The sequence below is a fragment of the Calonectris borealis genome, chromosome 17 (genome assembly GCF_964195595.1).
Source record: "Calonectris borealis chromosome 17, bCalBor7.hap1.2, whole genome shotgun sequence".
Lineage (NCBI taxonomy): Eukaryota > Metazoa > Chordata > Aves > Procellariiformes > Procellariidae > Calonectris > Calonectris borealis.
The window spans coordinates 14243042-14268353 of NC_134328.1; the positions used below are offsets into that span (position 1 = coordinate 14243042).

Here is a 25312-nt window from a genome sequence, read left to right on the forward strand (position 1 = left end):
TAAGTTAAACAGAAGCTAATCACTCTTAGCGTTAAGAGGCTCAAACTTTTATTAAAAAGTATTGACATCAGAAGAATCTAGAGCAACAATAGGCCTTGCTTTTGGCTCTGGATTCTGTCACGGTACTTGCTTATATTTTGTCTTTTTTTTTTAAATAATAAGGTTCTGTTCATCTTACGAAAATCAACTCTTTCTTTCCTTCCTTCCTGTTGAATCTATATTTAGATGGGGAACTGTCTAACAGTAAACCAGATGTTGACATGGAAAGTAGCCTAAAAGAGTCTTTTTAAATAATGAATACTCAAACCAAATGATTGAAATTAGACTCTTAACCATATGGAGCTGTTTTCTAGTGTATAAAACAGGCTCTGTTTAACTTAGTAGGGTATTTTTGAATAAAATAAATGAGCCATGTCAGAGGGGGCAGAAAGGAAATAGAATGGGGGTGAGAGTGACGGAAGGAGGAAAACTGTGATACTGCCACTCTATTGCCTCAAACTTCCCTTCTGGTTGTTGTGGTTTTAAATGGTTTCTCATGGTGAAATCCTCTGAAATTCCACAATGTAGCTGTCCGTGTCCTACAACAGCCAGATCCTCTCAGATTCTGAGAGCAGCCTATTGAAGAATACTGCATTTGATTTTATATATGCATTATAGCAGTGCATCTGGTAACAAAGAAACTTGGAAGGAAAGACAGTATATGTGTAAACTTAAACACACAGTCTTCATAGTGAGAAAATTGGCAGTGATAATAGTTATTAGAATCTAGATCATAGGAAATCAGACTGAAAAAAGGACATACCTGTTTTTTAGTCGCACATCCAAATCATTTGCGAATGATGAAGCAATATCAAAAAGCAGGCATGCCCTATTTATCTTTCTTAGGCCATTATGGGAACTGGTTTAAATTGCAGTCCTGGCTCATTTCAACCTGAAGAAGTAATAGTCATGTTAGGTGAAATTCAGCTATGGCATGGGATAGAAGGGAAGCTAGAGAAAAGACTTCTGAAAGACATTAATTTACTATTTTTTTTTTTTTTTAAACAGACATTCAAGTTGTACATAGGTGGTGGGAGACTATTCAGAGATATCAGGAGCAAGACATTACAATAAAAATGAGAGGAACAGTATACAGAGTGAGGAAAAGCAAACATGAGGGGTGAGACAGAAGTACAGGAGAGTGTTTAATATCTGAAATTTGAACAGATTCTTCAACTGTAGAGTCACAGTAGAACTCTAGATGAAAGTGTCCAATTTCCCTTCGTTCCCCTGCCAAATGTTATCTCTGTTTCAGAGTGAAGATGTTATTAAATCCGAAAATGATGAGGCTGATGATATGCCAGAGGTTCAAGACACGGTGCAGTTCATACCAGGCAGTAAATTGCTTTGGAGAATAAATTGTAGGCCACCAAACTCATCACAGGTAACTGTTTCAGTCAGTCAGCGTATTGCTATCGCTAGTGACTTATCCAAGGGAACATGAGTAATGTTCAAGGGAAACCTTGTTGAAGTGTCTGTCCTCACCTTGCATAGTGACAGGCTCTGGCAGTTCTTGCCGCAGCAGTAAAACTACACTAAAGCAAGCTCTCTGCTTCGTTCGTGTGCTGAAAACATCACTGCTGTGTCGCAGTTGGTAGAAAGAATGCATGCTCTGACTGCAGCTGCCTCAGTGAGAGTCTGGTGTCTTAGGTTAACCTGTCTGCGAGACCTTTGCACTTGGAGTGGCTAAAATATGGATACACCTTCCCTTCTGCGGACCTTGCTGTTAGAAGACAGGCTTCCAAAAACTGCAGTAACTGGGCAGCTGGATATTGACTTCAATAGCTTCAACAAGACTTATTGGTCTTTTAGGTGTGGGTGTTTTTTTCATAAAAATCATGATGTTAAATATCAGATATGGAGGAAAATCTGTCTTGATCCTCTGAAGCAAAGACTGCTTAAAAAATGAAAGCTGTGATTTCCATCCCCTTCTGCCCTTCCTTGTCCCTACAAAACAACAAAAATAAGCTAGTTTTGTATGAACCAAACCTTGCTTTCAGGGTAGCCAATGGGCGAAGGTTTGACTCAATAATTTCTCTTGGAAGTTCTGTTGTCTCCATTTGGTGTAGGGAACCCAAATAACTTGTCAAACTTGCCAAAATAACTTGTATGTTATCTTTAATTTGCTTTTAAGATGTACAATTTCACCAGTTTTGCTGTGAGTCTCAATGAGCTAGAAAAGGGCATGGAAGCAATATTAGCTCCCACTGACTGTCGGCTACGTCCAGATATCAGAAATATGGAAAACGGAAACATGGGTATGTGTTTGCTGGAGGAAACATTGTCACATTAGTAAGTTTTGAGAGGGATGACTGAAGGGAGGTTGGTTGATACAGGAACACTGTCTTCAGTTTCTCTTTCCCAGAGCAGCCTTAACTCTTTTTCATGTGTTAATGAACATGCTTTTGAACAATGTACGATGTCTGTTTTCTCCCAGAAGAGTCTGGGAGAGCAAATGTGTCCGAGGTGGATCCCAAGACTGCTATCCTATGTTATGGTGTATTTGCATGTTTGTTAAGTTGGGGGGAACTGGCAGCCGTGCTGTCTTGCTCTGGAGTTTGTCTGGAAAGACATGTGGTGAACAGACATGCTCTGTTGCTCTGGCGTTTGTCAGAAAAAACACATGGCCAAATAGTGAAAAAAATCACTCTCTCTTACGCCTAATCTAAGTTCTTTCCTGCTGTCTTGGTGCAGTGTTTCTGATAGATAAAACACCAAAATTTCCGTTTCAACTCTGTTTGTGGTAGCAACTTTTCTGAAATGACAGTTTTAGTTTTTTGTTGCCTGAGATTTTCGTTGTTCAGTGAGATTGTGTACAGCAAATGCTTTCTCTTGCTTGAATGAACTGTATTTCGTTTCTCTGCAGTCTTTTTTGTGTTTTCTGCATTTTTGTTTCTATTTTGCTAAGTAACCAGTTTCTCTTGAAATGTTTGTTAGATGTGGCTAGCAAAGAAAAAGAGAGACTAGAAGAGAAACAAAGAGCTGCTCGCAAGGAGCGTGCAAAAGATGAAGTGGAGTGGCACACACGGTAAGGGGGAAGGAAGTTGGGCATTTGTTCAGTGCTTGGAATGGTTTGGTATAATGCTTGAAATGTTTTTATGCAAGTCAGTGTGTGTGTGATTTCCTGTAAGACAGCACAATTTGTAGTGTCACTTAAAACATTTGCTGGGTCAACGATTAAATAAGGTAGCTGGAAGCCAAAATTGCTGATAACTTTGTCCTGGAGAAATTATCTAACAATACATGCTGAAACCTGTCATAATTAACTACTGTGGTAATGCTGGATTTTTTTGGTTTTGTTTTTTAAAAACCTACAGAGGCCATATTTTTGTTAGAATGAATAAAATGTTAAGTCTCATCTCTCCTTTAACCAATTCCTGTCCAGCTTTTGGCAGTTGAGCAAGACGTTGTGGCCCTCTACGGCCTTTTATTTTCACACTCTTAGGACTTCTTGGCTTGGATACTTCAGAAATTGCTTTTTTGATTGCATATTCAAGTGACTTCGCAGTCATAGAATGCACCACGGAGTAATGTGTGATTTGGCTCCTGCTCCCGCTGGTTGCTTTTCACAGATGCCAATGCTATGCAGTCAAGCGTCTGCTCACGGTCAGTTACTGCAGGTGCTTCCTTCAAAGGCAAGAACTTTGGGATGCTCCCATGATTTCATGAAACTCAGAAGAGAAAGCATTCTCTTCCCAAAGCCTGGAGGAGCAGCTACAGACTAATTCCAGTTAATGCCTTTGAAAATCTCTTCCAGAGAACATAAAATTGTTTTCAGTCAACATGGCTAAAAAGTGAGCATCTGCTAATGTTCTGTGCAAAGTACAGCTCCATCGCAGAAAACTCTTTCCTGTTTGGACAGGTTTACAAAAAGGATTGTCTAACTGATTTGGCATTCTTTTAAAGTAAAAATTTATATTTATAAACAATATATAATCTAGAGTATCAATGTTATTTTTATTTGGAATGGGACAGCAATTTTAAAATCCATTTCATACTCCTTGACTTTATGTAAAAAAAAAAAAAAAATTTAAAAAAGGATGCTTTATAAGGTGTGATGATAATTGTGTATGAAGCTTAATGCCTTATTTTTCATGTTCAGAATATTTCCTGAGAATTTTTTTTCTGATAAGAACTACCAGTGTCTTTTTACAATGTTTGTGAAAGAAACAAAGTTGCTCTTTTCCACTATTAATAACTGTTCACTCTGTTTGCTTTTTCTTTTATTGTTTCTTTCTTTTTTCTCTTTTTTTTTTTTACAGGTGGTTTCATCAAGGCACTAACCCATACACTGGGACTTCAGATTGGCTGTACTCAGGTGGCTATTTTGATAGAAACTTCTCAGACTGTCCAGACATATACTGAAATTACGGAGCCAATTGCTCATCTCATCTGGACATCTAGTTACTAGATTTCATTCCAAGCCAGTTACTCTGGTTTTGTTGATAGCAAAAACCAGCTTTTCTAAGTAAATTTTAACAAAAATTCTATCGGTCAACAATCAAGGATTTAATTATCACTAATGTTGGATTGCCAAATATTTAAATACTGTTGCATTTTTTCCATAAAGCTGCACCTGAAATCATCATGTTTTCACTAATTTTCAAAGGGACCTTTGGTTCTTCATTTTTTTCCCTAGTTTCTTTGTCAGGAAGATACGCTGTGTCCGGTAGAGCACATAACATCCTTGAAAACTACGTAACTTAAATAAAATAGAGATAATATCCTTGTTACTTAGTACAATAGTGAAGAATCTGAAGTTTTTGGAACTCGGAGCAGGGATGAAAAGCTAATATGGTACCAACAGGATCAAATCTAGTACTGTCGATACTCCCCGTGAAGAGATGCATGTGAACTTCCAGACGGTATGTAGCACTACGTGGGGACTGGAGCTCCTGGCCCCTCTCTCTCAGTACGATTCAATAATTCAGAGACTTGGGGAAACAAAAAACAACCTGAGCTTCTCAAACTGTAGTTGTCTGTTACAGAGTCTTCACAACTTTTGGACACTGTGAGCATTAAACTGTATACCTGTGATAAAATTACATAAAGCATACGTTAGGAGAAGGGAAGGGTGCATTAAAAAGTGTGCTTTTTCTGAAGTCAAATGCTGTTCTTAAAATACGAGAAGCTTCGGAAGCAATTGTAGGAATGTAAAATATATTGCTTGCTACCACTTGGAGGCTTAAGTTTTCTGCACTACCTTTGGCAGCTTTGGCACTATGTATGCTTCTAGACTCAACTTTTATTTGGAAGCACTTTGGTATGTATATCTACACAGGTTCATATTTTGGGGACATTTTGGTTTGCATGTTTTTCATTATTAGGTCATGTCTGTTTTGTATGTTGTGAAAAAGCAGAATCAATTTAAAGCTTTGGCAGAGTTATACCTATTACAAGTTTTCTGTGAGCATGTGCTGTCAAAAAGTGGGATTTTTTTTGTTCCTTATCGAACCATTGAAGCCATATGATACTGGAAATAATCAATTACTGAATTGACGCATTCCTTTTCTTTCAAGTGGTACACTTCGGGGGGGTAGGGCGGAGAGAGCCTTGAAAAATTAGGTTCAGTAATTAAAACTAATTCTAATATTGCTGCTTCTTTTATGAAAGTTTTTGAGTAACCAGGCAAAAATGGAGAGTGGCCACACTGCAGTTAAGTTTACAGTAATTCAGAAACTGCTGGTGTTAAGCACCAGCAACTTCAGGAATTCATGGAAGAACTGGCCTGATTGGTGTCCAGACACATCTGTGATTTCATCCAAAGAGTAGATTTTTGAAGTGCTTCTCTCCCAGCTACACAGTTAAAAAGCAAAAGAAAATTAACATACTCATGGAGAAACATTTTTGTATCAAATCATGCATCTAATGATTGGATTAACTTTAAATTTTTGGGAGATTTAGTTGTCTTCATTTGGAAAAATAAGAGAAGCTGTAAAACTTCAAGGCAATAAATAAGGGCCTAGTCTGAAACGTGCTCGTGGCAACTTTATTCTGTTGCCAGAAATCGTACTCTGTGCTGATGCAAGTCTTCAGGACTCACACGGCAGACTTGGTAATACAGCGCAGACAGCAGGGTTGTATTTGTTCCTAATAAGTGCATAGACACTTGACTTTTTAAAAGACATTGCTGTTCCATATGGGACAGCATAAAAATACTTTTTATAAAAAATTGATCTTTAATGACCATGCCAGGCATTGTAACCCTCTTTCCAAACTCGCCGCAAGCAGCATGGGGAACCCTTTGTTAGGTGAGGATTGAAAGGATTCACGTATTGAGCCAGTTTAACATCTCATGGGAGCTTAAAACTTGCTTAAACTAAATAGTATGTTTAATACTGGAGTGTTTTTAAAACAATACATATAAATAGAAATTGCCTGGATGGAAAAACTGTAGAGTAATTGCTAAAGAAATACTCTTGTTTATACGAAGAAGTGTACAGGTCAGCATCCCTCTCATCTAAGTTATGATTTAAATTCAAAGGTCTAAACCCTTTTCATTATGTGAAAGCATGAAACAATTGTAACAACATGTTTAATCCAAACTTCAGTATAGAATCTTCATGGGATTTAAAAAGAAACTGGGAAGATTTCTAAAGTAAGAACACTTCATTCTCCCCTTCCTTTAGTGTAAAGTTTTTAGTAAAATTTCATATTAGTTCCAAATCTGTTTTTTTTTTTTTTTTTAATTTATTGTTCTTCATTGACAACACTTACAAAATACTTTCCCCTCACTGCCGACATGTCTATGCTTGGCTAGCATTGGACTCCTAAAGCCGCATTTCGATTGCTCTGAAAGTGAAAAAGGTTTATTTTCGATGCAGATCTCGCCTCAGTAGTTTACGTGTCAAAAACGTTAATAACTTTGCACCTTTTGAAAGAATGTCACTTTTATAACTTGATTAAACACTGTATATAAGATAACTGTGTTAGTATATGTTAATACAGCTATGTAGAGAAACCATCTAGAAATTATAATAAATACTTAATACCCTCTGGGCCTCTAGATGGTGACAGAGAGATTTTTGTAAGCGAGACGTTCGTACCAGGGCAGCTGTCTGGTAGGGCCGGGGGGCGGCTGGAGAGGCCTGGCTTTGTTCAGCCAGCCCCGGGGCTGTACTTCTTGATTTCACCGTGATGCTTATTAGACAAAGATGACTTAAGTCAGAGCTTTGAACGCCCCCCTCGCCCCGCCACCCGGCCTTTTTCCCAACCCTGGGTGGACCGGGTTCCTCAGCACCCGTTGCCCTGCGGTTCGTCGGGTCTGAGAGGCGTGGGGCGATGGCGAGGGACCCCCCGCGCGGGAGTCGCGTGGGACACCTGCGTGGCGGCAGGGACGAGGAGGGCGGCGGGAGGCCGCGGGCTGGCTGGAGCAGGGGTGGACTTCCACCGAACAGCGCAGTGGAAGTGAAAAACGAACTTTACAGTCGCTCAGTAGTGCCTGCGTTGGGGTCTTCGAGGCAACCTCACATTGTAAATGGGGAGCAGCTTTTTCAGACATCAGGCATTTATATAATTATTGGTACCCAGATTAATGAGGACCCTAAATTACCCAGAAAAACTAGAACTAATTAGCAGTATTTATTCCTGTTTAATAATTTAAAATAATTTATCAGTATATTTTTTGCCAAAAAACGTTTTCAAAAGCCAAGATGAGCAGAGTGGGGGGGGGGGGCTGAAGCTCCGCTCCCTCCCGCTGGGAATAACTGCGTCTGCCTGCGGGGCCCCGCGCTGCGGCAGCTCCGGCTCCCTGGGACCAGCCCGGCTCTGAGTCGCCGGCACCACGCAGCAATCCTTCAGTTCTGTCAAGGTCACGGCCGAAGCCCGCTGCGGGCCCGGGCGGGTTTCACAGCCCGCGCTGCTCCCGGCCGCTGGCGAAGCCCCCGGCGCCGCGTCCCGGTGGCCCGAGGGACGCCTCAGCGAGGTGGATTTGTGCAGTACTGAATAGCCGTCGCCCCCCTCTCTTCGGCAGCCCCGGCCCGTGCAGGTCTGCGGGCACGGCGGTTACGCTGAACGGAGTGAAGGTGGTGTGGGGACGAGCCGGGCGCCGGCCCCCGCTCGGCGGGCGGGGCGGGGGCGCCGCCATCTTCCGCCGCCGTGACACAGCAGGGCGCCTCGGGCCGCCGCCCCTGACTGACAGCGGCGCCGTCCAACCGCGCGGGGCCGCGGGGGCGCCCGCTGCCGCCCTGCCCCGCCCCGCGGCGGGCGGGGTTCCGGCGCGCGGGGCAGGAAGAGCGGAGCGGCGCGGGGCCTGCGGGCGGCGGCGGCAGGTACCGGCGCGGGGGGCGGCGGGGCGGGCTCGGCCGGGTTCCCCCGCGGGCCGCTCGGCTCCTCCCGGCCCGCCCCGGCCCGGCCCGCCGCCTGCCTCGGCGCCCGCTGGGGCCGGCCCGGGGGTCGGCTGCGCCCTGTGCGGGGGAGCGGGGTCTGCTGCCGGGGGAGGCCTGAGGGGACGCGGCCCGGCGGCCTCGGGGGGCCCGGCTGGAGATCGCGGCCTCCGGGCGGGCGGACAGCGCCGGGGGCAGCCGTGGCCGGGCGGGCGGCCTGCGCGGCGCCGGGCCGGGCCGGGCTGTGCTGCCGGCCTGCCCCCGCGGCCCGGCGTGCCGGCAGCTCCGCTCCTGGCGGGCGCGAGGGGCTCGGCCGGGCTCCCCCGCGGCGGGGCCGGGTCTGACCGGCCGCTACCGGCGGTGCGCTCGGATCGGGCAGCGCGGGGGGTGAAGCGGTAGCGCGAGCTTAAAAACAACTGCAGAGTCATGCAGGCCGGCCGCTCCCCCGGCGCTAACGCCTCGACCCGCGCGGCTGGCAGAGGCGTTCCTCGGGAGACACGGAGCTGCCGTGGGCGAGGCCGGGTGCGGCGGCGTGCGGAGCCGTGAGGGGGTCACCCGTGCAGGCCGGCCCTGGCACAGGGCAGCCTGCGCTCCTCCGCTGGGATGCTGAAGCAGGAGTCTGGAGCTTAGCCTTAAGCAGGGCTTCCTGCAGTTAAAACGTCCCTGGTCCTGTGAGCCATGATACGAACCAAAGAAGGAAGCGTCAGGGGGAAGGTGGTTTCATTTTCAACCTTAGCAAATACGCTCCTCATTATTAGCGGAGATCTTTGGCGCGTCCTGTCTTCATCCCGCGTTCCGCTTTAGCTCTTGTGGGTCGCCCTGAAATTCTGCAGGCAGCGGGACAGGTTCCTTTCGTGGAGCTCACTTGAGAAAGGTTGAAATTTGATATTGAGAAGCAAGAATATGGGAAGGTTTCTCATCACATCTGCTGCTCTTTCTCTCTTTCCAGGATGTCTTCAGGTGCGTTATTTCCAAGCCTGGTGCCAGGCTCCCGTGGCTCTTCGAGCAAATACCTGGTGGAATTTCGGGCAGGGAAGATGTCCCTGAAAGGCAGCACTGTGACCCCAGACAAGAGAAAAGGCCTTGTGTACATCCAGCAAACTGACGACTCCCTCATTCACTTCTGCTGGAAGGACCGGACTTCGGGCAATGTGGAAGATGTGAGTATGGTTTTTTGTTTTAGTGCTGAGGCATTAAGTCACGGTCTGTCTCGTTCTTGTTCCGCTGGCACTGCTGACAGAGCTTCTCTGAGACAAATAGGATGAGAATGCCTCTGTGGCCTGACAGACCTGCACTTCCAAATCCTCTCTGCTCTGAGGAGCAGATGGAAGAAGGTTTGGGGAGGAGGGCAGATGTCTTTGGGAGGCTAAAAGGAATATTCATGTATTTCCTCAAACATTTGTTTCTACTGCCACATTTTCCAGGATTTGATTATTTTTCCTGATGACTGTGAATTCAAGAGGGTACCTCAGTGCACTACTGGCCGCGTGTATGTATTGAAGTTCAAGGCAGGATCAAAACGACTCTTCTTCTGGATGCAGGTTTGTGGGAAGCCAATAATAAAGGTCTTGGAACAAAATACTTCCAGTTTGCCTCGTACCAAGAGCAACTTTCTTGCAGGAGCCGAAGACGGACAAGGATGAAGAACACTGCCGTAAAGTGAACGAGTATCTCAACAATCCACCAATGCCTGGTGCTTTGGGTGGAAATGCAAGCGGAGGCCACGAGCTCTCGGCATTAGGAGGTACAGTCCATTCTCTGCTCCTTCATCTGAGGCGCTTTTTTAAAATTTATTTTTAGAATAAGCACTCATAGTTCCCTAGGAAGAAATTCCTGATGACTGTGGAGGGTGAGTTGGGGACAATGTTAATACCAGCAATGTAAACGTGCTTTTAGCAAAATAAACTGTACTGTTACAATAGGTGCAGGCTGAAAGTTAAGACTGCCAGAAGAAATCTCTCTTTGTTTCCAGTAGATTCTCTGGAGTCTTACCTCTTTGTGAAGCCAAGTTGCATTTATCTTTTATGAGCATCATGAATCGGTAAACACTTGAAACTGTTTTTTCCATACAGAATGTGATGCCAATTAATCTCCTGCTGTTTGAGCCGGAGTGCTGTGAAAAAAACTATGTGAATATGTTGTGTTTCAGAATGTTTTTGTTTTTAGGTGAGGGTGGCTTGCAAAGCCTTCTTGGAAACATGAGCCATAACCAGCTCATGCAGCTGATCGGACCAACGGGCTTAGGAGGACTTGGTAAAATGCTTTAATATCTTTATGCCAAAATGGTATTTTCTCCTGCCAGGTTAAATCTTACCTGACAATATTTTCAAGTGGTGCTATTGATTTGAATAGCGCTGCTTTCGTGTGAGAAAGCAAGGCCCTGCCTCAAAGATGAGCTAAGGGGCAAAAAAAGGATGCCAGGGGTACCAGATTCCACACGGCACTCGTCTTGGGGCTTGATCTGCAAGGAACGTCGGTTCTGCTCCTTGCGCTACAGAATCTTCTGCTTCCCCCTCCCCCCTCCTTTTTTCCACCCCTCCTCTTCCTCCTAAATATTTACTGGAGCAGGGACTGAAAACCAGGGACTCATCCCTGGTGAATGTCCCAGTTACCAAGCTGTGGAGTTGCTCATGTCTCTGATCCAGTGAATATTTGTGTGCAAAGTAGGAAGAGTTCAAGAGGAGGGCTGGAGCGTGCCCTCCCCACAGCACTCTCTAGTCAGAGGAGTAAGGCTCGGGTTAGGGCTTTCTCTCCGGGCAACACTGGGGAGAGCTTGAATCACCGCGCTGTTTTTCTGAAGGGGCTGAGAGGTGTGTTGGAGGCCCGGCTGTGGTCTGTTCTTAACGCTATCCGTGCTCCAAGCCCAGTAGAGCATTTCCTGAGAAGTCAGACCCTCGAATGGAAGTAGGCAACGTAATGCTTAGCAGGTGGCAGTGACTAAGGTTCTGTGCTTAAGCTCCAAAGTCCATTTTTTTTGCGGATCTAGCTCGTGTCTTTTTAGCTTCAGCTGCACATCTCATATTGGTGGGGTGTTCAGATGCAAATCTAATGTTAGTGTTGGAAGATTCTGGCTTTTTAGGATGTGTTTGGAAAAGATCTTCCTTCTTGAAGCTTCACATGACTCCTGAGACTCTCTTCCTCTTCATCTCAACACTTTTTCTCAGCAGCTCTTCTTTCTTTGCCTCTACGTCTAGCCGTAAGACAGCTTGACATGAAGCTCATTACAGTAACGCAAAGAAAACCATCTGCTTGCCTCAGCAAACAGTGGTTGTGATGATCTGTGTGGATCTCTTCTCCAGTAGCATCTTGTTCTTTTGCATCTGGTTTGCATCTCTTTCAGTACAGAGGCGCTTTCTTGCTGTGGGTAAACTTTCCTAGCAAGGACAAACTGAGTAGAGGAGCGTGTGCTGCAGCCCGGTTAGCTTCACCCTGCCGTTCCGGCTGCTGGGGAAGCTCTCCGAGTGGTGAGCACAAGCGTTCCGTAGGAGTGGGTCCTGAACGAAGGAGGAGCTGGTGGCTGGTGCTCGCTCTGACCTCCAGTGGTCTGCAGCTTCAGTTAATCACGTCTGCGCTAATGGAGCGCTGTCGTTCTGTCCTCTGCTTGCAGACAGTTCCCAAAAGGTGGGTGATGAGCGCAGGTGCTTGGGTAGGGACTTGTATCTAATTAGATGTGGTACAAGAAACCACTGGATGGGAAGCGTGTGGTAAATGGAGCATTTGGCTGATGTGCCTCGGAGGAATTGTAGGGGGACGATCAGTCGCTGACAGCCCAGTGGACTTAGAAGCCAGGCCTTTCCCAGCTCTTAGCTGATGTTCTTGACACTGCGATAAGTCCTTCGTAGTTGGGGTGTGGGGATGAAGGAGGCTGATCCTGATTGCTTTTGCATATGGCAGTTGGCTCGAAGGCCGAGTGTTGGTTTCCTGCTGTGTTTCCTGATCGCTGCTCTACTGGGAGCACTTTGTGCGCGGGTTGTCCTTACTTTGCTCTGCCTCTGAAGTGTTTAAGGACTCAGCTGATTCTGCTGCTGCATCTCTGCCTTAGGTTTGAAGCTGCAAAACCCAGGTGTATGGGGAGAGAGTGGTGGTGACTCAAAGGCTGCCTCTGTAATCTTCTGCTGAGGGCCTTGGCTTTAAAGTTTAGAGAAAAGATTTTTGGGAACCAGTAGATAAGAGGAGAGGGCTGTGTTACAATGATTGTATATATGGCACAAACTGAAGTAATTTTATCCTTGTGTACATCTAGAAATTGAGTCATTTCTAAAACGTGCAATTCTCTAAGGCAGTTTTCTAATAGGGATGCAAGATCAGAAAACGAGAGCTGTTAATTTACAGAAAGGGGTGGGGGGGTTGGTCTGGGCTCTTTCACCCCCTCCTCCTTTATTTTAGCAAATAAAACCTTTCAGGTACAAGAGTGACCTCTCTAGAGCTGAGAGGTGCGAAAGAACTGAAGAAACAAATTTCTAAACCTGTTCTTCTTTTATGTTTACGGAAGGTGGGCTGGGTGCGCTGACGGGTCCTGGGCTGGCCAGTCTGCTTGGAAGTGGGGGACCCCCGACCAGCAGCTCGTCGTCAAGGTAGGGTGCCTGGTCTGGTCTGGGTTTGTGGTGTCTTTGTAACGCAAAGTTGCCACTTCTGTGGGAGGAATCGTGGCCTAGTGAACAGGAAATATGGTGGGAATCAAGACTGTTTATTACCCCTCTAAAATGAGGGTAGGAGTTCTTCATATTGTAAGGGCTCGACAGGAAGCTATCCAAAATGCAAGAGGCAAGCTGGTGTTTTGCAGAGAATTAATTATACTAATTATCTTCTCCAGCTCTCGCAGCCAATCAGCTGCTGTGACGCCATCTTCCACAACTTCTTCTACACGTGTAACGCCTGCCCCGTCCGTGCCCGCGGCCGCGGCTGTGACCAGTCCGAGCCCCGTACCAAGTTCGGGTAATGGAACCAGCTCAGCCACAAGCCCAACCCAGCCCATTCAATTGAGTGACCTTCAGAACATTTTAGCTACTATGAATGTGCCATCTGGAGCAGGAGGACAGCAAGGTAACAGTGTTCTGACCAGACAGCTGTTGGATCCAGGAGTCCTTTGGAGCTGTTTTACTGTCCTGTCCTGTTCCAAATTGGTTTGAAAGGTCTCTTACATTTTTTTGGTTCTTTTTTTCATTTGAGTGCTGTTCTTGCCTGCTTTAAGAGTCTTACTCTCACTGTAAAACTGAGAGGGAGAAAGGATGCTAGCAGTGTGCTTTAACTACGTTTCAGTACTCCTCTGACTAGACCATTTGGTTTACAAGACAAAACGTGGGGTTTTGTGCACAGTCTAACAGCCAACCATTTATTTTCTTCCTAGTTGACCTGGCAACTGTTCTGACTCCCGAGATAATGGCTCCCATCCTGGCCAACGCTGAAGTTCAAGAACGGTTGATGCCTTACCTTCCCTCAGGGGAATCTCTGCCGCAGACCGCGGAAGAGATCCAGAATACCCTGACGTCTCCTCAGTTTCAGCAGGTAGATGCCTAGCTGTCGCGGGAAGTGCAGTTCTCCTTCCCTCCTCCCCCCTGCGTCATGGTTCGCCTTGCCCTCCTTTTTCGGGTTCCTGACACTGTTCAGAGTAGGAAGTTGCTCAGCAGAAGTGGAAAGGAGGAGGGACATGGTTTAATGAGCACTAGTTCTTCCTTCCTGCGGTCACCCAAGGGCAGATCAGAATGCTTTTTACTTTTTCTTTTGGAATTGGGCTTTACCTTTCTCTTGATTATAAATGCTCTTGGGCAAATGACAGGAGTAGTAGCAAATTCATTATTCCCTGTCAGAGTGGCTCGTTGGCAGTTTCCTTAAAGGTCATTTCAAGTGACTAAACACATGGAAGGGAAGATAAGAGCTGCTCATGTTTACAGCACCACAGCCCTTGTTTCTCTTGCGACACTAGTACTTCATTCCAGGACTGTCTGTGTGTGATTAAAGCTGGTGTATTACAGGCCAATTTGAACTAGTTACACTGATGATTGATTGAAATTTGTCCATTTGCAAAATTTCAGTGGCTAAGATGACTGGTTTTAAACTACAGCAACTCTTGAGCAGTCCCGACTCAGAAGCAAGGGATGTTTTTAAGTGGTGATTTGAAAGTGTCTGCAGCTAGCTAAAAGCTAGATATAAGTTTTCCATGCACTAAACCGACTGGCGACTATGCCGCTGTGGTTTGCTGTGCTGCTCAGACTAGCGGGGCTTACCAGTTGGTGCTTACTGGCATCTGGCTGGTGAAGAGCAGACGTTGCTCCCGATTGCAGAGCCCACACGGGGCCTGTGGTGTAGCGGCATTTCGAAGCCTGCCCCAGTGCAGGAGTTCATCAAGGAGAGCGGCTGCTCCCAGGCCGGCCGCACGCTCACCGTGCCCTAACAGGACCACGCGCCTCACGCGGGTATTGCACAGTAGCACCTGGTGCTGGAGAAACACGATGCAAACTTCTTTTTTTTTGACGCTGTTGACTCCAATTCACAGGCATTGAGCATGTTCAGTGCTGCCTTAGCTTCAGGACAGCTTGGCCCACTAATGAGTCAGTTTGGCTTACCCGCAGAGGCAGTAGATGCAGCAAATAAAGGAGGTAAGTATTGGTGCTGGTGGGAACACGGTGAAGTGGTTTGTTGGGGCTTTTTTTGTTTTGGTTTGGTGTTTGGTGGTTTTTTTTTTTGCACTGCACACAGCCATTGAATGTGAAATGTAATGATTAGCTGCTGAGTAACTGTCAGAAGCTGACTCTTGCACTGCTTTTTCTTACAATGAAAAGGCGAGTGGCTCAGGCATTCCCTACCAGACACAGTGTGATGTCAGATGTGCATTTAGAGAAGTCAGGGTTCTACAAAGAGATGTGCGGAGCAGCCTTGGTGGTGTTTTCTTGGTAGAGATGCAAAAGACTCTGCAGATGTCATAGCCACCTTGTTCAGGAATGTCTTTTTTGAGGGAGTCTTTAATGATTCATCTGAAATAAATGAACACAGTAGGGGCCTGTAGCACTGGGGGGGGGGCGGTATCAGTTTTCCCTGACAAGCTGTTGGGATTCATTCCATGACTGAAGTAATTCTGGCCTTAGGCTGCCTGTGCACAAAGTGCTGGCTATGTCAGAGAGATCCAAATGCATGTTATATATTGAATGAGTGTTAAAATTTTCTTCCCTGCTAATAGATTCTTATTAAAGCAACTGTTTACTTTCCAAGTAATGAAGCTTAACCTCATGTGGACAATGAACTCCATCCCAGAAAGTGCAAAGTTAAATAACTAATGTGTTTAACTTCTAGATGTAGAAGCGTTTGCCAAAGCAATGCAGAACAGTGTCAAGTCAGACCAAAAGGAAGGAGACTCTAAGGACAAGAAAGATGAAGAGGAAGATATGAGTTTAGATTAAGTTATTTGCTCTTCCTTACAGATATTCCTAGATACTAACTTAAGCAACTGCAGTAGGATTACTAACTTCATATTATGCTTATATAAATCTACAAATAAAGGAATTTTCTTTATCTGCCATACTGTTCTTTCTGAGTCTGTTTAACAGGCACACTTAAAGCAGTACTTGCTCTTTATTTTCAGTGGAGTTGCTTACTGTTCAGTTTTGATGCTTTTGACATCAGGCTAGACTAATTCTGATTTCCTTGTGCTAAAAGGGTTGAGCCCTGTACCTGTATGAGTAATGAGCATCTCGAGGGCGCATTGCTGACTGCCATCCAGTTTTGGACCCACCAGGTTGTTGCCAGCTCACCCAGGCGTTGTCCCACAGGTACTGCTGCAAGGGTCGCCCTGTCCTGGGTGCGGGACTTCACCTTTGAACACGAGGAGGGTCACCTTCACGAACATCAGAGCGCTGCCCTGCGAGGAGGGAGCTGCTTATGGCAAATACAACCGTAACGTGCCTCTTGTGCCACTTTGAGGTGGTGATTATTCCTCTTCTGGTACAGTTAGACCAGCCTCATACTTGCTCTACACCAGTAAAGTGAAAGAGGGTAACATAAAACTTTATTTGACTCCAAAGTATGTACCGGTGATTTACAAAGACCATCTTTAATACTACAACTTAAAAACAGGTCATAATTACATTTGTTTAAGATGGACATGTTAAAAACCCATTTTACAATATTTACCCCTCATAAAAAAAACCCCCACAATATAATGATATAAGTTATAAGTCCATTTCAGAAGCAAGATTTTGTCCCCAGGTGGCTAGATATATATATATACACACACAAATATATATATGACGTGTAAGTGCACAAGTGAACTAGGTGTCTTGGGAGAAAAAGTTCTTTTCAAGTGAAGACTGCACTACAACAGGCATGAGTGAGGCCGAGCAGGAGAAGGCAACTGCTGGCAGGGTGGGTGAGGGCCAAGCGACGCCTCTCGCACCCAGCCAGACTCGGAGGTAACCTTTCTTTATTCCCTTTCAAGCAAGTTTCTTGCTTCACGCAACAGGACTTTTGTCAGTGTATCTACCAGCGCTGAATGCAACTGCAGAGAGTCAGAGTGGTATTTGTGTCTTTCTGCTTTCCCTCAGCAGTTCTCCCAGCCTATTTTGTTCCTTTTTTTTGATTCTTATAAATTAATCTGATAAGAAGATGCTAATTCTGTGAACAGAATTTTGTCCAAGTTCCCCCTTGCAGAGCTCTTTGCGTAGCGGCAGCAGGTGAACCGAGACTGCCCTTGGGGCGGGGGTTAAATGCGTCCTTGCTTATAAAAACACAAAAGTGACGGAATTAATCCAGTTTGTCCTAATTGCATTTATTATAAAACAGAAACTGCCTACAGCCTTTAGCAGAAGACAGTCTGTGACTGTTATTAATAGCCTCAAGTGTTCCGTGAACTAAATCTATGTGCGTTCTAAGTGTGGGGTAAAGGGAACAGGATTTAGGACGTGGTGCACGGCTGCTGTGTGCTTCGGCCCTCGCTCTGTAGAGGACAGCTGCTCTTACCACGAGCCATGTGGCAGCACGAGTCCTGTTGCAGATGCTTGACCACCAGGGAAGGACTCGGACCTGTCTCCACATCCTGCTCCAACTTTTTGGTTATATTTGTGAAAGATGTCCCCAAAGTGCCCCCTTCTCCCCACCTTTCTCCCCTGCCCTCCTTCCCCATGGATTCGTGGCCCCTCTCTGGTTTTGGCCCCAGACCTGTGCCTGCAGTCGCTGGAGATCAAGTATGTTGGACCACGGTTAATGCTATCGAGTAGGTGACGTCTGGGGCCCAGGGAGCAGTGCAGCTTTCTGTCGGTCCGGCTGTACACGGAGGTGCACTTACTTACAGCACGGGGCAACCCTTAAGGCCAACGGAGCCCCTGACAGTCCCGGCTCGCGGCAGGTCCACATGGCTCCGGTTAATCACCAGGTTCCTTAGACAGCCCACGTAATGAGGGAGGGGAGGTAACGGTGACACTGTGCTGGCCTTGTCTGTCTCTGCAGAAGGAACACGTAAAAGCAAGCATTAGTCTGGCTAATAAGAGGGCAGGGGATTAAGTATCTTGCACCTGGAACAGTATCTCTCTTGGCCTTAGGGTATTTTGTTCTGGTATTTCGTCTTTCCGAACTCACCTGGCAGCCCTCCCACGTAGAAGGTCGCCCTTGCACGGGGTGCAGGTGCCTGGCTGGGTCCCACTGTGTAGTTGCCTTCCGTGTCCACGTCAACCTGGATTATGTTTTTCCATTTGGTAACTTCGAAAGAAAACAAGAGTCAGTGCTGCTTCCTCACCCGGAGAGCAAGTCCACCTCCGCCCTCTGGCACAGACCAGTGCTGGAGCAGAGCACAGCTACCATGAGGGTCAGAGGACCTGGCCCGGCTCTTGGGAAATGCCCAGAGTTTGGAGAGCCTCCCCCAAAACCTGTTGTTCGGCCACAGCAGCCACCCACAAAGCACTGTGTCTTGATCTAGTGAAGAGGGCTGCCCTCCCCCAGCGGGGTGAGACAGCACACGCCGGGCGTAAGGGGATCAGCTCAGGTTGGCTCCGGCCACGGATGGGGAGAGGTCCTGAAGCTGAAAATGCACCAGGAGCACATGATGGCTCTCACCCAGTGCTGGGTTGAGCAAGATGAAGACTTAAAATAGAGCTGTGCTGAGACGGGGGCTTGTAGCTGTGACCCCCACCCCCAGAAAGGGCTTGATGCAAAACCTTAGCACTTGCTCAACGGCAAATACATTAAAGGCTGAGTTTTGCCCGTACAAGTGTGAATCCTGCAAATCCCTGGTCTTTGAGGGCTTTGGACACAATCTGCGCAAGTCGGGCTTTCGCTTTCAGCGCGACAGCCCTGGATGGAGCCAAGGCCAGGACCGGCCCAGCTGGACCGTGGGACACCCCTGGCCTCGCCGGCTTTTCCGTGACCTGGGGAAACATCCTGTCTCTCCTGCCCACCAGATCTGACAGCACTAACAAGATCAGGCAAGGACTGTTAATTAGGAAATGACTTAATAGCATACAGGTGGGAGCTGGGGTTTAAATACCCAAGGAAGGGGCCTGGGCTCCCCCCAGGAGATGTGGGCTGAGCAGCAGGAGTGGAGCAGCGTCCCAGAGCCAAGTGCTGGCTGTCACCTCACCTGCGATGGTGTGCCACTGCCCGTCACAGAGAGATGGGCATGTCACCGATGCGGAGAACTCGTTAACCCCAGCATTCGCTCTCACAGTGACCTGGTGTGTGAGACAAACCCATTAGAGCCCAGCGAGCTGAGCGGGATGGGCAGGAGATGGCTGCTGCCTCTGAAAACCTGTGGGGAAGCCACCCTCCCACTACCTTCGTCTCCTCCATGTACAGCAGGAGATGGTGGCTTCTCCTCGTGCCGATGTGGAAGATGAGGCCAGAGGCACTGTGGGGACGGACCTCCAGTGTCACCTCCAAGTCCTGCTCAGTTGCCACTGCATCAGCTGGAAGAGAAATGCTACTGGTGAGGAGAGGGACAAGGGACCTCCCATGGGATGCATCCCTCCCAGTCCCAGAGCCGTGGGAGCCAGCCCAGGCTGCTGTGGGGTACCTAGGACGACGGACCCGCCATCCGCAGCAAAGAAGACCCCGCTCTCCAGTGCGCCCTCGTAGCACGGTGTCACCCCGAAGGTGCGTGAGGGGGGACCCAGGGGCCTCCCATCCAGCTGTGGGTTCCTCAGGCAGCCGTCGAAGCTGGAGGCTGATGCAACCTGTGAAGAGCAGCCACCAGAGTGAGCGTGGAGGGGCCAAAAAAGGGCAGGCATGGGGCAATGCCACGGGACTGGGAACTCGCTGAGATGGGGCAATGCCATAGGACCACCAAGCCCTTACCGGTATGTGAGCCTTGGCTTTTCCAGCTGGGATCCCCCCCACATACAAGGGGGTCCGGGCCACAAAGAGCCCCGTGGTGGCCATTGCAGCATCCTGGGCTCGCAGTCCGTCAATGACCAGCTGGGCTCGGCCCTGGTCTCTGCTGAAGAAGACCTGCAAGGACCAAAGGTCAGTGCCAGGGCTGGGGACTTCCTGGGTTGGGAGGAGCCCCAGGGCTGTACCCAAGGAAGGGAGACCTCAGCTCAGAGGTTCAGCCAGCCCTGGCTGTGTTTTTGCTGTCCCCTTTGCTCCCATGGGACCGCAGGTGTCCCTTGTGCGATTAGGAAGCGATGCCCAGAGCAGGGCTGCACCGAGCTAACCCCCGCACGGGCACCCGGCCATGGGGGCTCACAGGAGCGATGTGGCTCAAGGAGGTCCTGCTGAGCCCCGACCCTCCGCTCACCGTGTGCCACCGCCGGTCGCGGTACTTGTCTTTGCTGCGGATGCGCAGCCGGCGCCCACCGACATCCACCAGGAAGACAAAGCGCCCGTTGGAGACGAAGAGAGCCATGAAGGTGCCTCGCTCACCCGCCACATAGAAGAGCAGCCCGCTGGAGGAGTTCAGCTTCACCTCCAGGGAGAAATGGGACCTGCAGGGACAGGGGGGTGACGGGAGCACCCTGCTCTCCCACAACCGCAAGGTACACCTGCTCTCCAAGAGATGGTCCCTGGGGCTGAGCTTGTATGGGATGGGCATGGGGTGAGCCTCACCTCCAGCCAAAGGAGGCTGGGATCTCCTCGAACTCCCAGCGACTGCTTGGGGCACCCCCAAAGCGGAAGGTACCCCTGGCTGCACGGGGCTGTGGGTGCAGCTGGCAGAGCCCGTCCCGATCGTGGCGGCGGTCCTTTGAGGCAGGCTTGCCCGGCACCTACACAAGATGCACCAAGGAATGGTGTGAGGGGAGCATCCCTGCAGGTGTCACGGGGCAGAGGTGCTCAGCGAGGGGGCAACGGTGGCATCTGAGGAGGACGGGGAGGAGGATGTGGGGAGTTTTGGCAGCAGCTGGTACCTTGGGTTTCCGCCTGTCCTTCTTCGGAGTGACTCTGAGCTGCTGCGGCTGCTCACCCCAAGGACAGCTCATGGTGACGTTGATGCTCTCCACATTCTGCTGCAGGTCCACCACCATCTGTGGCTCTGACATCCTACACACAGGGAGAATGGGTCCCCGTCACCGGGCCAGCCAGGAGGCAGGAGGGAGCTGAGCCCTGCTCTCAGGGTAATGGCACGGCAACGCTCACCGCTTGACGAAGACATTCCCGATGCAGCCGGTGAGGTTGCTGAGGGGACCCGGCTCTGGTGAGCCCCCAAGCTGGAAGAGCGGCCGCCCATCCTGCCGTCGCTGCCGCCAGCTGGACCCAGTGCCTGCTGCGGTGTCTTGCAGCTCATCGTCCACGTACAGTCGGACCCTGCAGGGGATGAGCAGCGTGGGCTGAGCGGGTCCCTGAGGCCATCAGCGCGCCATCCCCCATGCACCGCCAGGACACGTACCCACGGGCATCGCTGTAGAAGGCCACGTAGTGGGTCCTGTCATCTGCATAGGTATTTTCAGTGGTGACTTCGGTTTCCAGCAGGTTCAAGGTCAGCTGGCCCTTCTGGAGGGACACTTGGCACGTCCCCTCCTGCAGAAAGCATCGCCCCATTGCTGCTCAGTAGCTGAACCCCAAGGAAGGCTCCATTTCCCCACCAACCTCCAGGAGCTCAGGGTGCAGATTTCACTGTGGACTCATCCCTTGGCCCCACCAAAGTCCCTCCCTTTCCCAAGAGGAAGCAGCACCATCCCCAGAGCAGGAGCAGATGTTTCTCCGATACCCGGGGGACTGCAGGTGCCCACCTGGGTAGCGTGGTGGTAGAGCAGCCCCTTGCGCTGGCTCGTCCGGAAGCCAAAGCCGCTGTAGAAGTCCCGCAGCCCTGGCACGTCCTTTAGGGCCAAGGTCAGGTAGCCGTGGCCGTGGATGCTGACCGAGCGAGCCACCTGCAAGGGACACCATGGAAGCAAGGTGAGAGCCTGGCCCTGGCGTTGCAGGGGTGCTGGGAGGGTGACTGAGGCGCTCGGGTCCTCGCTGGGTCTGGCCGGTACTATGGCCAGCCATGTGGAGCACCTTCCCACAACCCCCCTACACCAAGGACTTGGGGGTTTTATGCTTGGTTCTGCATGAATGAGGGGAGATCAGGCCTGTCCTGGGGGTCCTGTGCTCCCTTTCCCCTGCATGCCGGCCAGACTGCCAGGGCTTTGTGCTTACCAGGAGGTCCGAGGTGCACCCGTAGCTCACGCCGACGGTGCTCATACGCTTCAGATCGACGTATTTGCCGAGAGCCTTCAAGCCCTTCATGCAGCCCCGGATGGGCCCACCCGTGGGGAATAGCGCTTTCAAGCTACAGGAGAAGCAAGCAGTGTTACGAGGACAGCCCCAGGCAGGATCCAGCCCTGGGCAGGATCTGGCCCTGCAGCCCTTCGAACAGAGTGCCTGGGAAGGACCCAAGGACCCATGATGGCCACGGGTATCTCCAGTGCCTCAGGCACAAAGCTGCTCCAAAGCACCCAGCACGACAAAGGAGGACTCAGTTGACACCCACCAGCACCTCATCCCTCACCAGATACGGAGATGTCCCACCTTCAAAAGCTCATGGTGATGGGGAGGAAGAGGGAATCTCCCCCCAGAACTTCAGCAGGCTCCCAACAGCCCTGGAGGTGGCTGAGAGAGGGCCAGGGCCACCACCAGGGACACGGGAGGGGAAGATGTGGACCGTCCCACCCCACCGCAGGCTGGACCCACCTGGGGGGCAGCACAGCTGGGGGCACACCACCCAGGTAGTAGGAGACAGCATTCTCCAGGGAGTTCTCCTGCTCCACCATGAAGATGGTGAGGCGCTCCAGCCGCACCAGGATGCGCTTCTTGTTATTCATTTTGAGGAGGAAAATCTGGATCTAGAGACAGAGGAAAAAAATGATCCGCCAGCCTGGGGCAGTTATGTCCATCACAGAGGGCAGCACGAGGTGTCCAGTTCATGGCTCCAGTCAAAGAACTTCTTGCAGCTCTCTCCCGCCAAAAACAAGGGTCCGGATGCCCCCCTACCCTCTGGATGAGGAGCCCTCCAAGAGAGCCGGGCAGGCGGCTGTTTCCCCTTACCGCTTTGTTTGTGGTGCTGCTGATGGTGAGGGAGGAGGAGTTGCTGCTGGGTTTTGCCATCTCCAGGCCGGTGCTGAAGTCATAGTAAAGCACCAGCTTCCCATCCCGGATGGCCAGACACAGGAACTGACCCTGGGGGAGGCAGGACGGACACTCAGCCCCACGTCCTGGTGCCCAGCATGCAGCTGTGGTGCTGAGCCCAGCCTGCCCGTTAGCACCGGTGGGAGCAGGTCCCGCTGCCGGTGCCTTGACGCATCACTGCGACAATTATTGGGGATTTATCTGCAAACAGCAGCCCTGTGCCAGGGCACAAGGATGGCACCCCCAGGCTGGAAATGCTCCTCGCAGCACTGCCTGCCCCAGTGAACCCTGGCCCGGCTCGGAGGGTCTGTGTGTGGGTGCTCTTGGAGTTCAGGGGAGTCCCTCCAAACCAGACAAGTGATTGTCTCTGCTGTGAGGTCTGGGTCCACCCCTCTTGTGGCTTTTAACAACAGGGCAGAAATGCTGCTCCAAGTAGCACTGCCATCTCCAAAGCCCTCTTCTCCCCTGGGCCTTGAACTGGGAATGCCTGCAAGTGGGCCTGGGGTTGTCCTAGCCCACTGGCTGAGGGGTGAAGGCTCCTCAGGGGAGCAAGCACCTGCCTGATTCTCCAGGAAGAAGAGGATGCCATTGTAGGACACCACCCGGATCTCCTGCTCGAAGCGCTTGGTCGTGCCAAACTGGCTCTCAAACTTGATCTCTGCGTAACCAGTGCCATCAAAGTAGGAGCCGTCAGTCAACCAGGGGTCTCCTGTGGACTTGGACCTGAGTCACGTGAGAAGAGGCCCAAGGCATCACTCCAAAGCCAACTGCCATGCTCTGGGGCAGCCAAGGGTCAGGGTAAGTGCCAGGGACCAGAGCTGCCCCCGGCCTGGGCACGGTGTCCTACCTTGCACAGGGCTTCTCGGCAGTGGTATCCACCTGGAAGGTGCGTTGGAAGTTGTACAGGCTCACCACCTCCTCGTTCAGTGTGTCCAGCTCCAGGCACCCACGGTAGTTGGGATAGCGCAAAGTAGGAGGAGGCTGGGAATGAAACCAGACAGTCAGGGCAAGTTTGATCCTGGTTTTCCCATGAAATCAAGGGGTTCCCCCCCAAGAAGCTCCAAAGGTATTGCTGATACTTTCTAGAAAACCGAGCCTCCCTCCCTGCTGCCTGTCTCACCGTGAAGCTGGATGGGTAGCCACCCACGTAGAAGACCACGTTGCGTGGATCGAGGTTGAGCAGCCCCTGCTCCCCCTTGGCCACACTGTCTCCCTTGGTCTCGTGCACCGTCTGTCTCTCCACGATCACTGACATGTGCCCATACTGCAGGATCCTGCAGGAGGGAGGGATGGTCAAGACAAGGGGAGACCCCCAAAGAGGAGCAAACCCTGCCCTCCCTAAGCAAAGAGCCTCCCCACACCAAAAAGGGGTGCATGTCCCCCTGGGGAGCCCCACAGCAGCAGTGCATTGAAAGGAGTCAGCACTCATGTTATCAGCACTGCCACAAGGCTGAATGGACCCACCATGATGAGCTTCACCTTTCCTCTCCTGCAGGAACCCTCAGACCCTCCATGACCTGGTAAGACACCATCTCTCTGCTAGTTTTTTTGAGGCATCTCAGTGTTGATCATTTGGGGATGACTGGATGATGGCGTCTACTGCACCTCTGCAAGCTCAAGGCCTGTCTGGGCTTGGGCATAGCACTACCTGCATCCACTGCAGGGACAGTCTCCTGCTGAACTTCCTCGGGATGTGTCCCATCAGTCTCCTACCTGTTGATGCTGATGGTGGCAAACTGCTCTCCAATATCCTCGTCGACGGTTAGGGAAGCTGGCTCCTCATCACCCAGTTTGTAGACCCACTGTACTTTGCGGTCCTTGAGCACGATGCCCAGGTAGTCTCCAGCAGCCTGAATGCAGGGAGAGACAGGGCCACACGTCGGCATTCAGGACAGGCGGGAGCGCCAAGCGATGCTCTCCCTGATGCTGCCAGGGCTGCACTGGCCAAGCACCCCCATTCGCACTGCTCTCCCCATCCACCTCCAGCCAGGCTGATGGCTGCACCCAGGGCCTGTTCGTGTTCCCCACAAAGACCCTCAGGGAGCAGGCGAAGGGAGAGGAGCTGACGTCCAGGTGTGATCCCCCATTGATGCTACCAACATGGGCTCCCGCTGCCCTCCTCCTGCCCGCACAGCCCCCTCTCACCTCCCGGCTGCCCAGGTACAACACGAACCGCCCCTCCTCTGTCCCGTCCTGCCGACGCTGCCGGCTCCTGGGCTCGGGGTTTTGGATGTAGAATTTGAGGGACGTATAGGCTGCCAAATCCTGCAGGTTGCTGGGCATCCGGACCTGCACACCTGAGCTGCCATTGAACTTCATGGGGACTTTCACCTGGAGGGAGAGAAATCCAAACCCATGGTACTGAAACCACTGCTGCTGCCTCTCTTGTCATTGCCAGCTCTACCAAGTCAAAGCATTTTCTGGCA

The 25312-nt window shown here is 50.1% G+C and overlaps 3 protein-coding genes across 13 annotated transcripts in view; 2 read left to right on the top strand and 1 right to left on the bottom strand.

Annotated features, from left to right (window-relative positions):
• OSBPL2 (oxysterol binding protein like 2) overlaps positions 1 to 7045 on the top strand; it is a 39544-nt gene extending 32499 nt beyond the window's left edge. For 9 of the 10 annotated variants that reach the window (XM_075166664.1, XM_075166666.1, XM_075166662.1 and 6 more), the window contains 4 exons: positions 1295 to 1423; positions 2174 to 2297; positions 2977 to 3067; positions 4302 to 7045. In XM_075166664.1, coding sequence (XP_075022765.1) covers positions 1295 to 1423; positions 2174 to 2297; positions 2977 to 3067; positions 4302 to 4404 — 447 coding nt within the window. In that variant the 3' untranslated portion in view covers positions 4405 to 7045. The remainder of the gene's footprint in view (positions 1 to 1294; positions 1424 to 2173; positions 2298 to 2976; positions 3068 to 4301) is intronic. The other variant, XR_012676300.1, reaches the window with a different exon arrangement.
• A 1180-nt stretch (positions 7046 to 8225) lies between these two features.
• On the top strand, positions 8226 to 16348 carry ADRM1 (ADRM1 26S proteasome ubiquitin receptor). 2 transcript variants are annotated; one of them, XM_075166670.1, is made up of 10 exons: positions 8226 to 8309; positions 9313 to 9523; positions 9788 to 9904; positions 9984 to 10107; positions 10530 to 10616; positions 12856 to 12937; positions 13177 to 13406; positions 13711 to 13868; positions 14857 to 14959; positions 16014 to 16348. In XM_075166670.1, the coding sequence occupies exons 2-10, from the start codon at positions 9314 to 9316 to the stop codon at positions 16034 to 16036; spliced, it is 1134 nt and encodes a 377-aa protein (XP_075022771.1). In that variant the 5' UTR covers positions 8226 to 8309; position 9313; the 3' UTR covers positions 16037 to 16348. The 2 variants fall into 2 exon arrangements, with proteins under 2 accessions (XP_075022771.1, XP_075022770.1); XM_075166669.1 differs by lacking the exon at positions 16014 to 16348 and adding an exon at positions 15651 to 15876.
• The window catches only part of LAMA5 (laminin subunit alpha 5), a 95249-nt gene continuing 86277 nt past the window's right edge, over positions 16341 to 25312 (bottom strand). Inside the window, exons 62-81 of the mRNA XM_075167066.1 lie at positions 25032 to 25217; positions 24600 to 24736; positions 24007 to 24160; positions 23734 to 23867; positions 23447 to 23609; positions 22806 to 22937; positions 22452 to 22603; positions 21918 to 22050; positions 21509 to 21649; positions 21166 to 21296; positions 20916 to 21083; positions 20687 to 20819; positions 20388 to 20545; positions 20080 to 20266; positions 19638 to 19790; positions 19357 to 19516; positions 19119 to 19249; positions 18925 to 19015; positions 17928 to 18047; positions 16341 to 17792 (exon numbers count right to left, since the gene is read on the bottom strand). Of these exons, the coding sequence (XP_075023167.1) occupies positions 17638 to 17792; positions 17928 to 18047; positions 18925 to 19015; positions 19119 to 19249; positions 19357 to 19516; positions 19638 to 19790; positions 20080 to 20266; positions 20388 to 20545; positions 20687 to 20819; positions 20916 to 21083; positions 21166 to 21296; positions 21509 to 21649; positions 21918 to 22050; positions 22452 to 22603; positions 22806 to 22937; positions 23447 to 23609; positions 23734 to 23867; positions 24007 to 24160; positions 24600 to 24736; positions 25032 to 25217 (2919 nt within the window). The 3' untranslated portion in view covers positions 16341 to 17637. The remainder of the gene's footprint in view (positions 17793 to 17927; positions 18048 to 18924; positions 19016 to 19118; positions 19250 to 19356; positions 19517 to 19637; positions 19791 to 20079; positions 20267 to 20387; positions 20546 to 20686; positions 20820 to 20915; positions 21084 to 21165; positions 21297 to 21508; positions 21650 to 21917; positions 22051 to 22451; positions 22604 to 22805; positions 22938 to 23446; positions 23610 to 23733; positions 23868 to 24006; positions 24161 to 24599; positions 24737 to 25031; positions 25218 to 25312) is intronic.

Coding starts and splice junctions, on each gene's coding strand:
- ADRM1 (XM_075166669.1), top strand. CDS start 9,314: ATGTCTTCAGGTGCGTTATTTCCAAGCCTGGTGCCAGGCTCCCGTGGC. Junction 12,938..13,176: donor ACCAGCAGCTCGTCGTCAAG/GTAGGGTGCCTG, acceptor TATCTTCTCCAG/CTCTCGCAGCCAATCAGCTG. Junction 13,869..14,856: donor CGTCTCCTCAGTTTCAGCAG/GTAGATGCCTAG, acceptor TCCAATTCACAG/GCATTGAGCATGTTCAGTGC.